The sequence below is a fragment of the Prenolepis imparis genome, unplaced genomic scaffold, assembly GCF_030444845.1.
Source record: "Prenolepis imparis isolate NDT839.2.m4 unplaced genomic scaffold, iyPreImpa1.0 SCAF_6, whole genome shotgun sequence".
Taxonomy (NCBI): domain Eukaryota; kingdom Metazoa; phylum Arthropoda; class Insecta; order Hymenoptera; family Formicidae; genus Prenolepis; species Prenolepis imparis.
The window spans coordinates 17,100,971-17,113,540 of NW_028141164.1; the positions used below are offsets into that span (position 1 = coordinate 17,100,971).

General features: G+C 26.6%; 1 protein-coding gene across 2 annotated transcripts; it reads left to right on the forward strand.

The window, feature by feature from the left end:
- The first annotated feature begins 5,722 nt into the window (after positions 1-5,722).
- LOC145937237 (thioredoxin-related transmembrane protein 1) lies at positions 5,723-11,408 on the forward strand. Of its 2 annotated transcripts, XM_083040175.1 has the most exons (5): positions 5,723-5,980; positions 6,302-6,463; positions 7,570-7,744; positions 10,256-10,357; positions 10,442-11,404. In XM_083040175.1, exons 1-5 carry the CDS (start codon positions 5,802-5,804, stop codon positions 10,733-10,735), a joined length of 912 nt encoding a protein of 303 aa, XP_082896301.1. In that variant the 5' UTR covers positions 5,723-5,801; the 3' UTR covers positions 10,736-11,404. The 2 variants fall into 2 exon arrangements, with proteins under 2 accessions (XP_082896301.1, XP_082896300.1); XM_083040174.1 differs by having other exon boundaries at positions 10,256-11,408.
- Positions 11,409-12,570: the final 1,162 nt, after the last annotated feature.

A 12,570-nucleotide genomic window follows, 5' to 3' on the forward strand; every position in this document is an offset into this window, starting at 1 on the left:
TCACGGTTATTTCCCTAGAAAATTATCAAATATCGTTTTTTGCTTTTATTTAAGAAACGACGATCTAACAAACGTTCTAATTAGCATATTCGTGACCAACAAACGATTCCGCATCGATTGAGCCTCTGCAAAACTTAAATAATCGAAATTAAAAGCCGGGGGCTAACTTTGCGGATATTTCCCTAGAAAATTATCAAATATCGTTTTTTGCTTTTATTTATAAAACGACGATCTAACAAACGTTCTAATTAGCATATTCGTAACCAACAAACGATTCCGCATCGATTCAGCCTCTGCAAAACTTAAATAATCGAAATTAAAAGCCGAGGGCTAACTTCACGGTTATTTCCCTAGAAAATTATCAAATATCGTTTTTTGCTTTTATTTAAGAAACGATGATCTAACAAACGTTCTAATTAGCATATTCGTGACCAACAAACGATTCCGCTTCGATTGAGCCTCTGCAAAACTTAAATAATCTAAATTAAAAGCCGAGGGCTAACTTCACGGTTATTTCCCTAGAAAATTATCAAATATCGTTTTTTGCTTTTATTTAAGAAACGACGATCTAACAAACGTTCTAATTAGCATATTCGTGACCAACAAACGATTCCGCATCGATTGAGCCTCTGCAAAACTTAAATAATCGAAATTAAAAGCCGGGGGCTAACTTAGCGGATATTTCCCTAGAAAATTATCAAATATCATTTTTTGCTTTTATTTATAAAACGACGATCTAACAAACGTTCTAATTAGCATATTCGTGACCAACAAACGATTCCGCATCGATTGAGCCTCTGCAAAACTTAAATAATCGAAATTAAAAGCCGAGGGCTAACTTCACGGTTATTTCCCTAGAAAATTATCAAATATCGTTTTTTGCTTTTATTTAAGAAACGATGATCTAACAAACGTTCTAATTAGCATATTCGTGACCAACAAACGATTCCGCATCGATTAAGCCTCTGCAAAACTTAAATAATCTAAATTAAAAGCCGAGGGCTAACTTCACGGTTATTTCCCTAGAAAATTATCAAATATCGTTTTTTGCTTTTATTTAAGAAACGACGATCTAACAAACGTTTTAATTAGCATATTCGTGACCAACAAACGATTCCGCATCGATTCAGCCTCTGCAAAACTGAAATAGGATCAAAATAAAAAACCGGGGGCTAACTTTACGGTCAATTTTATTTTTTATTTTGCAGCGCGAGGCTAATCTAACAAACGTTTTAATTAATCTAACAATCACCTACAAACGACTTACAAACGATTAAAAAAAAAAAAAACTCAAAAAGTCAAAATTGGGGGGCCAAGTTCACGGAGCTCTTGGAAATGCTTTCTGGCCTTCCGTAGCAGAAGGCAGGAATGTAGCAAGGCTAATAAGCACCCACTTTTTGTAAATTTTATATATGCTTATGCACATATGTGCGTATATATAACAAATAGTATCAAAAATTTATATATATGTCTCCAAATTGTACAATGATAAATAATCATGATAAAATAATAATTCGCAGAGTGAACTAATATACAACATGTAAGACACGGGCGCTTATTAGACTTGGCAATTTATTGCTTTTTCACTTCTACTTTTTTATCGATATTTTATGTATCGTCAGCGCGATAGAGAGACAAGGAGAGAACGAGTATTAATTCTTGTCTAACATGTAGTGGCAATTGTAGATTTATAGGCTAACAAATATGTATTACTTAATTACTTTTTGATTATATTGATGTTACTGTATAAGAATACTTGCTCCATATAAATCGTGATGTAAAGAACATACGAGTAACATATTATAAATAGCTCAATGCAAGGTGTTCGGTCTGTCACCCTGAAGACTCAAGTTCAAGTCTATCAATATGATTTTTTTTAATAATATATTAGAATATATAAAAATTATTTTAAAAAATATATTTTTAAAGGCGATTAACTTTAAGAATTTTTAAATATTGAAAAGATCAATTATTTTACAACTATCATATACATAAAAATGCAAAATAATTCCGTGAATAAATTAATGTATCCTGTAATAAATCAATAATTAATATATATATATATATATATATATATATATATATATATATCAGGGACCCGGACCAAAACCGATAACCGTTCCATAACCGTTTTTTTAGTAGAACAGAAACCGTAAACCGTATTGAAATTCTGATAAATTTATAACACCGGAACCATAACCGGACCGTTAAATTATTTTCGGTTTACGGTTCTTTTCGGCATTTTTTTCTGTTTTTGCGCAAATGACGGAAGTGTCATGATAACTGTCTCCTCGAAGTGCAATATTATACAATTATAATTATAAGAGTATTTTTGTGTCGCCAGTGAAGAATAAAATTAAGCAATTATTGTAAACGACCCAACTGGCTTAATTGATCTTTATTAATTCGATATCATATATAAATATATAGACTACGTTTCGACCTTTGGTTCAGGTCCTTATCAAGTCTAAAATTAAAGGATAATACTATATAGAAGGAATCATTTTATAAAAGCATAGCGCAAACCAAGTTGAAAACAACAATTATTATAAAGTAAATGATTAAAACATACCTTACTTAAATTTTTTTTCTTTTTTCAACATGTTACAATTCTCTCTGTACTAAACGTTTCGTATAGATGGTAAAAAACGAACTAAGTTAGACATCCTTTATTATTCTATCACATATAGGGTTTAAATTCTCTGTGTCTTTATGTAGGTTAATCGTGTTGTTAAATTTTTTTATATAAAACATTTCAGCTATCTCTCTTTTCCTAGTATGTGTTTCACGATGTAAAATATTAAAGGTTGTCCATTTAAAGTCATGTAAATATTCATTTCTATGTTTGCTTATAACGCTTTGGTTACATCATTAACAACTTACAATTAGTCGATCACGCTATTTTGTTATCTGATGAACATTTCCATAATAAGAACACATTGTTACATATTGTTAAGGGAATCTTGTCTAATAATTGCTAAAGCAAACATAGAAATGAATATTTACATGACTTTAAATGGACAACCTTTAATATTTTACATCGTGAAACACATACTAGGAAAAGAGAGATAGCTGAAATGTTTTATATAAAAAAATTTAACAACACGATTAACCTACATAAAGACACAGAGAATTTAAACCCTATATGTGATAGAATAATAAAGGATGTCTAACTTAGTTCGTTTTTTACCATCTATACGAAACGTTTAGTACAGAGAGAATTGTAACATGTTGAAAAAAGAAAAAAATTTTAAGTAAGGTATGTTTTAATCATTTACTTTATAATAATTGTTGTTTTCAACTTGGTTTGCGCTATGCTTTTATAAAATGATTCCTTCTATATAATATTATCCTTTAATTTTAGACTTGATAAGGACCTGAACCAAAGGTCGAAACGTAGTCTGTATATTTATATATGATATCGAATTAAGAAAGATCAATTAAGCCAGTTGGGTCGTTTACAATAATTGCTTAATTATAATTATTTTTTAAATGTTCTGAAACGTGTATGTATTATCGCAATAATGATAGCTGTGAAGATATTATATTTTCTGTTTTATATATATATATATATATATATATATATATATATATATAGGTATATATATAAAGTATATATAAATTATATTACTTTAAAAAATTATTATTAATTTTTATGACATATGAAAATATATTTATATATGTATCTATATTATATATACCTATATCTAAATATATTTTTATGTATAATATGAAGTGTTGTTTATTTATGTCATAAAAATTAATAATAATTTTTTAAAGTAATATAATTTAGAAATTAATTTAATTAGAAAAACAAAAAGTAAAAATTTTTAAAAACCGGAACCGTAACCGAAAAAAATCATAATTTAAACGGTTTCGGTTTTTTTATTTATCAAAAAACCGAAACTGGAACCGGAACAGTTATTCAATATTTTATTAAACCGTAACCGAAACCGAACCCTAATTTTGTTTCGGTCCGGATCCCTGATATATATATATATATATATATCAGGGATCTATCAGGGATATATATATATATATATTGATTACTGATTTAGAGAGATAGATTTATTACTGGATTAATTTATTTACCGAATTTTTTGCATTTATATATACAATGTGTTTGTAGTTGTAAAATTATTGAAATATTTTCAATATTTAAAAATTCTTAAGTATCGCCTTTAAAAATATATATTTTTAATAATTTCTATATATTCCAATAATAATAAATATAAAAAAATATATATATATACCGATAGACTTGAACTCGAGTTTTCAGGGTGATAGACCGAACACCTTGCATTGAGCTATTTATATGTTATTTATAAGTTCTTTATATTATTCTTTATGCAGCTGATATTTTTATACAGTAACATCAATAAGAAATCAAGATAACACATACTTGTCAATCACATATATACCCAGATAGCAAGTTGCCGATCAATTTACTTGAAATTGCTTTGATTAAGTTGTTTTCAATATTGAGGAAAGCGGCTTCCGATTTTATCTATTAAATTGTCGATTGTTATTGCTATCGACAATTGTGAGCAACTTGAGAGCAACAATTGGTTTCTTAATAAAAAGTTATTGGAAATCACAGAGCAACATGACGAAAACAATTTCCACCTAAAATTTTAACAACTAGTGTAGGCAACTATTGTTCGTATAATGCCTTTATGTTAACCTAAACGAAATTCTATTATCTCGATGATAGCAACATAATGACAACTGAATGAAAACTTGTGTCAAGCAACGATTTTCTTTCTTATGCCAAGGAACGCTTGGCTAACTGGGTATATATATATATATATATATATATATATATATATATATATATATATATATATATATATACATATATATATACATATATATATACATATATATATACATATATATATAAACTTATAAATATTTTAAATATTCTTTCTAAATTATACATATAATAATCCTTAAAAAAAATATATATTTTAATATTTAATAAATCATTATTCTATAATTTGAGATACATAATATATGCGAGATACGGCATACAATAAGATACAATTATTGGAAGATATTGTTAGGAGCAAGATCTAAGATATCGTTATCCTCGTTTTACATATACAGAGAAACAAAGGTAATACGATAGCCGGTTCTTGTTGACATTATCTTTCAATAATCGCATCCGTGTGCTCAACATATTAGTATTTGTGCCTACATAGACGCTACTACATACGCGATGCAAGAGAGACAAAGACAGAACGATTATCTCTCTCCTTGTCAAGCTGTCAGTATGTTACCACGAAAATTTCCCCAGTTCCTTAGATCTAGTGAGAATCGTATCGTCCAGATTTCTCATCAAATAAGTGACATAGCTTCGTGATTTTTTTTTAAATATATTCTTTATATAATAATGCAATCAGCTAAAGAGCCCGATTTTGCATTTTTGCTCTTAAAAATTTATAATAAATTAAATACGGACTCGCGGCTAACCCAACCTTACCCGTTGCTAACTGCACATTTCTCTAAGTTTATTAAAAAATTTTATTTTCACCTTTTTTTAATAAAATAGCTCTTTAGCTGATTACAGTCGAGCTTACTGATTAAGAATATCGTAAATTTAATGAGATTCATTCAGTATTTTGGCTAAAATCTGGATTATACGAATCCGTAATTCCCGGCCGGCCGACAGGCGTCTCCACCGTGTCGCCTGCCGACCCTTAATATGTCTATGCGTCTATGGTACAAGGAGAGGAGATAGCTTGGCGGTTGACGAGTTGGCGTTGTATACTGTGTACAATGCCGGTTAGCGTTTGTAAATGTTGTCAAAGATAAAAAATATTGTCGAAATGGGTCCTGTATTTTGTATCATCTACATTGTTTTATTATCTGCATATGCAAATGCGAACGCACAGCAGCAAACGGAGAGTAGCTTAGTGCAACAACTCAATGAGGATAATTGGAATCTCATGCTCACGGGAGAATGGATGATTGAATTGTGAGTTTAGTCGTTCGAATTAATAATTATTGTCATATAGTGTATCAAACAATTAATATTCGAATTTTATTGTTATTAACGGATATTGAAATCTTATGGAATGGAAAATATATAAAAATAAATCTGTTTGATGAGAGATATATAATATAGCTTTGTAATCTAAATAAAATTATTCTTTTCATTATATATTTATACTAAATTTTTATACACATTGTTTTATTAGTAAACACTCATTAATGTTATATTCTATATATTATATATAGAATATATAAATATATATAATATAATTTGTTAGAATCTCTATGTTACAATATTTATTAGTTACGCACCATGGTGTCCTGCGTGCAAAGCACTTGAACCAATCTGGGAGCATCTTGCATCATTAAAAAAGAATCTTAATATTAATGTTGGGAAAATAGATGTGACAGATTCTCCAGGTCTTAGCGGTAGATTTATGGTTACAGCTTTGCCTACAATATTTCAGTAAGTTTGCAATTTCTAAATATGATTTATATTGTACTTTCTATTGTATCTTATATACTATATAAACACACACACACACACACACACACACACACATACGCATTCTTTATATACTGGATATTCAAAATAAAGCATTACAAATTTTTATCTTCAAAAATATTGTTTCTAGAGAAAAATGTTTCAAATAAAAGTTGCAGTATTTCAAGGAGGATATAAGTTGATGTTACAAGAATGTTTGTAAGTGACGGTTTTTAAGATCATTTCAAGGTCAATTTGATTAAAAAAAAATGGAATTAAGTGTTTATGTAAATAAATTTTCCTTGTAACATTCTGCATAAAAAGTTAAGGGTGAAACAGCCAAAAATTAAACAGTTTACGACATCTTATATCTTAATTTGACACATTTTGATATATGATACAACATATCTCTTAAAATATTTAGTTTTCGATAATCTTACTTTAATACTTTTATGTATAGAATAATTACAATTAATTGGTGTAAAAGAAAGCGCATAGTTATTTTTAAGAAATAGTATACAATTTGCAACATGCAGCTACATATTTTTTCTAAAAACAACTGTGTTTTCTTTATACCAATTAATTTGTCTAATTATTCTATACATAAAAGTATTAAGGTAAGATTATTGAAAACTAAATATTTTGAGATATATTTTTTATAAAATAAAATGTCAGGTCAGGTTAAGATATAAAATATCTTGTAAACTATTCGATTTTTGGCTATATTTTATCCTTATAATTTTTTATGCAGAATGTTACAAGGAATCTATTTACATAAAACACTTAGGGTAATTCCATTTAAAATAATCAAGTTGATCTTAAAAATAATCTTGAAAATCGCATCCTACAAGCATTTCTATAACACAACTTAACCCCCTTTAAATACTGCAACTTTTATTTGGAACATTTTTCCCTAGAAACAATATTTTCAGAGATAAAAATTTGTAATGCTTTATTTTGCACAATAGGTATATCAACATTTAATTTATATTAAAATTATTAATATTTTGTAAATTAACAAATATTGGAGAATTAACATACATTTAATTTTATGACTTTATATTTTCAACTTAATTTTTACTTTCTAGTGTAAACAATGGAATATTTAGGCAATATAGAAGTCCACGAGATGAAGCCTCATTAATTGAATTTGTATCTAAAAAGACATGGACAAAAGTTGATCCAATACCTAGTTGGAAGAGTCCAACTTCATTCCATATGTCAATTTTAAGTCAATTTTTTAAACTGTCTCAAATATTACGAGTAAGTAATATATGCATGTATCACGTGTAATTTAGACATACAGTTTGTCCCACTACAATCTCATTTCCTAAATTAAAGATAGTAAATCGTAAGAAATATATATAAATGGTTCAAATCAAACTCTATTATATTATATTTAATATTGTTGTAATTTACAAAAGCTATATAGTTAGATAATGGAAAAGTATACTATAAAAATTTAAATAAAAATTCTTTTTCAATTTTATAAATATTTTTATATGATACAAGTTGCAATGCTGCTAAAAACGAATACAACATGTAATTTAACAGAATTATTTTACAATTTATACAAATTTTATTGATTTGAAATTTTGTTAGTAATTTTTTTTTCATTTTAGCAATCTTATCAGCTTCTTACTTCTGTATATTATATATTGTGATTAAATGACAATCTATTAAACTTGAGTTACTAATGCAGGAGTTAGAAGTTACAGGATCGAAAATAAAAAATTACATAATTTTAAACTGATAAAAAATATAATTTGTAAAACAAAATTATTAAGTGATACCTTAAGCAATCATTATATTTGTTTTGAATAATATTCTACAATTTTATTATATCAGAATATTAATATTATCAAACAATATTAAAAACATAAATTATATATATTTTTCCATTTTCTAATATAAATAGCTTTCATGAGTAATAATTATATAAACTGGCCCACCGAAAACGTAACAGACATATTTTTTGGCATTTAACTATTTGTTCAAAAAACGCTCGGACAGGTCAACTTTGTTTTCAAGGGGGACATATTAATTGGCTATTTTTGTTCACCTAACTTCAACTCCAAAAAAGGGGTTAATTTCACCCTAAAAATATGTCTGTTTCGTTTTCGGTGGGCCATTCTGTATATATGTTCACATTACAGTTTAATTTAAACTGCTTAACTCTTTGTGGAATAATTTTTTTAAACACATTTTATTGAAGCTTAATATACAATATACAATAGATTTTGGGATTATTTTATTACAAATCTGAAATTAAAACTAAAAAATACAAACTTACAAATCCAATACCAAATCCAGCAGCCAAATTGTTAATGAACTATTAATTATAAATAACTGAAATTTGCATATAAAGATTTTTGAGACTTCTGATTTTAAATCTGCAATAAAAATTTGAAAATTTAAAATGGCAAATACAAGCTCGAGGAAATTTCTGCTATTTGTTAATTATGAATATTTTATAACTTAAATTTAATGAAAATGTGGATGATAGTGTGTCAATTCCAAGGAAGAATTAAATTTTTCTTGAATTTGTTGAATTCAAATATGATTTTCACACATTGAAAACCTTATTAAAGTCTTAGTATTTTATAATTGTTAGTCATTTTGATCTACTATATTAAATTTTCAAATTTCGACAATAGATTTGAAATTAGCAAGTTCTTAAATCTAAAATTTCAGCTAAATATAATTAATTTAATATATTTAAACATTTTTAAGTTCTCTTTTGCTGCTATATTAGATCCGCTAGCAGAATTTTCAAATTCTGAAGGCAGATTTTATATCAGCAATTTCAAAAATATTAATGTAATGTTTTTGAGAAAAATGTTCCATATAAAAATTGTAGTGTTTCGAGGGATATCTAATATCATGACCCAGAATTGCCTTTGAATGGCGTTTTTCAAAGTCATTTAAAGTTCAACATTGTTTTTTTTAAACGGAATTACCCTATTTTTTTACATAAATTAATTCCCCATAATATTCGGCATAAGAAGTTTATAAGGATAAGATGACCAAAAAAGTGAATATAGTTTAGAGATATTTTATACTTTAGTTTGATATAATCTTATATGAACTACGAAATATCTCATAAAATATTTATTTTCTGATGAGCTTACCTCAATACTTTTATGCATAAAATAATAAAAGAAATCAATAAAGAAAACAAAAAGTTGTTTAAAAAAAAAAGTATGTAAATTGCAACTAGCAGCTACATATTTTTTCTTAAAAACAAATATGTGTTTTCTTTACACCAATTGATTTCTCTCATTATTTTGTACATAAAAGTATTAAGGTAAGATTATCGAAAAATGAATATTTTATGAGATATTTCATAGTTTATGTAAAATTATATCAAATTTAAATATAAAATATCTCATAACCTTTTTCATTTTTTAGCCATCCTACTCATAACTTTTTATATCGATTACTATGAGGAAGCGATTTATGTAATAAAAATAAGGTAGTTTTATTTAAAAAGACTAGGTTGACTCTAAATATCTTTAAAAAAAGCAACCCAAGAACAATTCTGATATTATGTCCCCTTCGAAATTACAACTTCTATATAGAACTTTTTCCCGAAAATGTTCTATTTTTAAGATAATCGGACTTCAAATTTTAAAATAGGATGTCCTGCATATGTACATATGTATATATAGAGCTATATAATATGCGAAATTGAAATGCATGGCTTTGATTCTTACAAACTAAATTGTACAATAATGTAGAAGAATTTCAATTTAATTATTTTTTCTATATTAGGGTATTCATAATAAACTTTTGGAAGATATCGGATTACCTACATGGGGCAGTTATTTGATTTTTGCTGTTGCAACAATTATTTTGGGTGCAATATTAGGACTAGTGAGTGATATTTTTTATGCAATATACGAATTTCATGTGGATGACAAATGGAAGAATAATAATTATATTCATAATAATGTGCAGTTTATTGTGTGCCTGATCGACTTTATTTATCCACCAAAACCTGCGCAACAACAAAGCAAGAAGAAACAAGATGATGCATCGGATAATTCCATGCAAGAGAGAGGTTTGGATGAGGATGAAATTGCTGAAAACGTCGGAGATGATTTAGTGGATGAAGAGGAATCTGAAGCAGAGGAACCTGAAACAAAAGAATCTGAGGTAAAAGAACTTGAAGTGAGTGAAAAAGATAAGGATACTAAAACTGATACAAATAGTCCTAATGTTCGTAAACGTAAGCCACGTAAAGCTGATTAGAGACAATATTTTTAATGTAAATATTTAACAATTATGGATCAATTACTACTAACTCTTGTGGTATATTCCCAAATCATTCCTGCATATTGCGATAGCATATGATGTGACATAATATTTCAAAATCTAGATAATCAATAGATTCGAAAAAACAGTTATGTTTACTGTCTATATCTTATATTTAAAAAGTTAAGGAAAGAAACTTTTTCCTAAATTATTGTAAAAGTTTTTTTATCTACAAATATATTTTTGAAGTTATGAAAATGAATATCTCAGGTGTTATTCAGTAAAATTTTAGAACTTTATTCTAAGCAAAGTATTCTGAAATTTAGATTTTGAACATTTTCAAGGCTTAATCCTCTCAAAGTAACAAAATTAATATATAAACATATTAAAAAGATTTTTTTCTAGATCATAACAAATGTTTTGATTAACAAGTCGTTTATTAGATGATAGCGCGTTCTTGAGAGGTTTTGACATACTAAAGAATTCTTTGAGTTTTAAAGCATCTTTCAAAATAAAATACTCGAGATCACAAAAAGATTTATAAACTGAAATATTTGTATGCATTTTTTGTATATAATTATAGCGAGAGAAATTAAATCTTAAAAATATTTGATTGTTTTCACACATTAAATGCTTTGTATTTCATATGAGAAAAATAAAATAAAATAAGAAAGAAGAAATATTAAATGATGTTTATATATCTTATAACACATGTGTTTAAGCATATCTAATATCTTTATTATTATTAGAAAAAAGTATATAATAGCAATAATTACTTTTTTTAAAGATACATTGTAAGACCATTACAATATAAATCTATTTATGAATTATATTTGATATTTAACAATTATTATATTATACTGGATCTCTAATTAGCACATTATCTGATAATGACAGATTCTTAATATTATTTGGAGGCGAAAATCATCAAAATGTCGAGGCTATAGTGTTTCCTAAGTAAGTACAAAAAATTTAAGGGGATATTCTTTGACTTATTTTATGAAGAAAAAGTCATATAAATATGTGTCCTAGACTGCTTCATTTTCAAAATACAAAATGTCAAAATTGTAAATAAAAATATGAAATTTTCGAAAATCTCGAAAACGTTTAAAGATATTTTATTCAAATTTGATATACATGTGATATCAAGAATCCTTTTCCAGTACCAATGAAACATTTTTAGATCTACCAGGAAAGTTTGGATAAATCATATTAATTTTGCATAAATCATATTCATTTTTTTTAATGAAAAAATGTCACTGTTTTTTCCAAGTTTAACAGTTTTTTAAGATCTTGAACTAAAACTCTACAAAAATTGTCTCTTGTGTTTTTTTTTTTTGAAACGTTTTCGAGTTAAAGTAAAAAGTTGAAATTAAAAACTGTAAAAACTGTAATTTAAAAGCTAAATATCGTGTGTATTAAGCCACTCGCTTTATTCTGTTTGATTCGAAGATTCGAAATTTGGTGTATCTAGTCAGTCTATATCCTATATTTTTCATATTTTTTTTTTCACAACTTTGATATTTCATATTTTGAAAGCAGTGCAGTTTAGGACATGCAATTGCTAGTTGCAAATTACATACTTTTTCTTACAAACAACTGTGTTTTTACACCAAATGATTTCTTTCATTATTTTATGCATAAAAATATTGAGATAAAATCATCGAAAAATAAATATTTTTTGAGATATTTCAGAGTTTATAGTAAAATTATGTCAAATTTAAGTACAAAATATCTCGTAAACTATTCATTTTTAATCATCCTACTCTTATAATTTTTTGTACCAAATATTGCAAGGATTTGTATGAAAAAATTATAGTTCCATTTTTAAA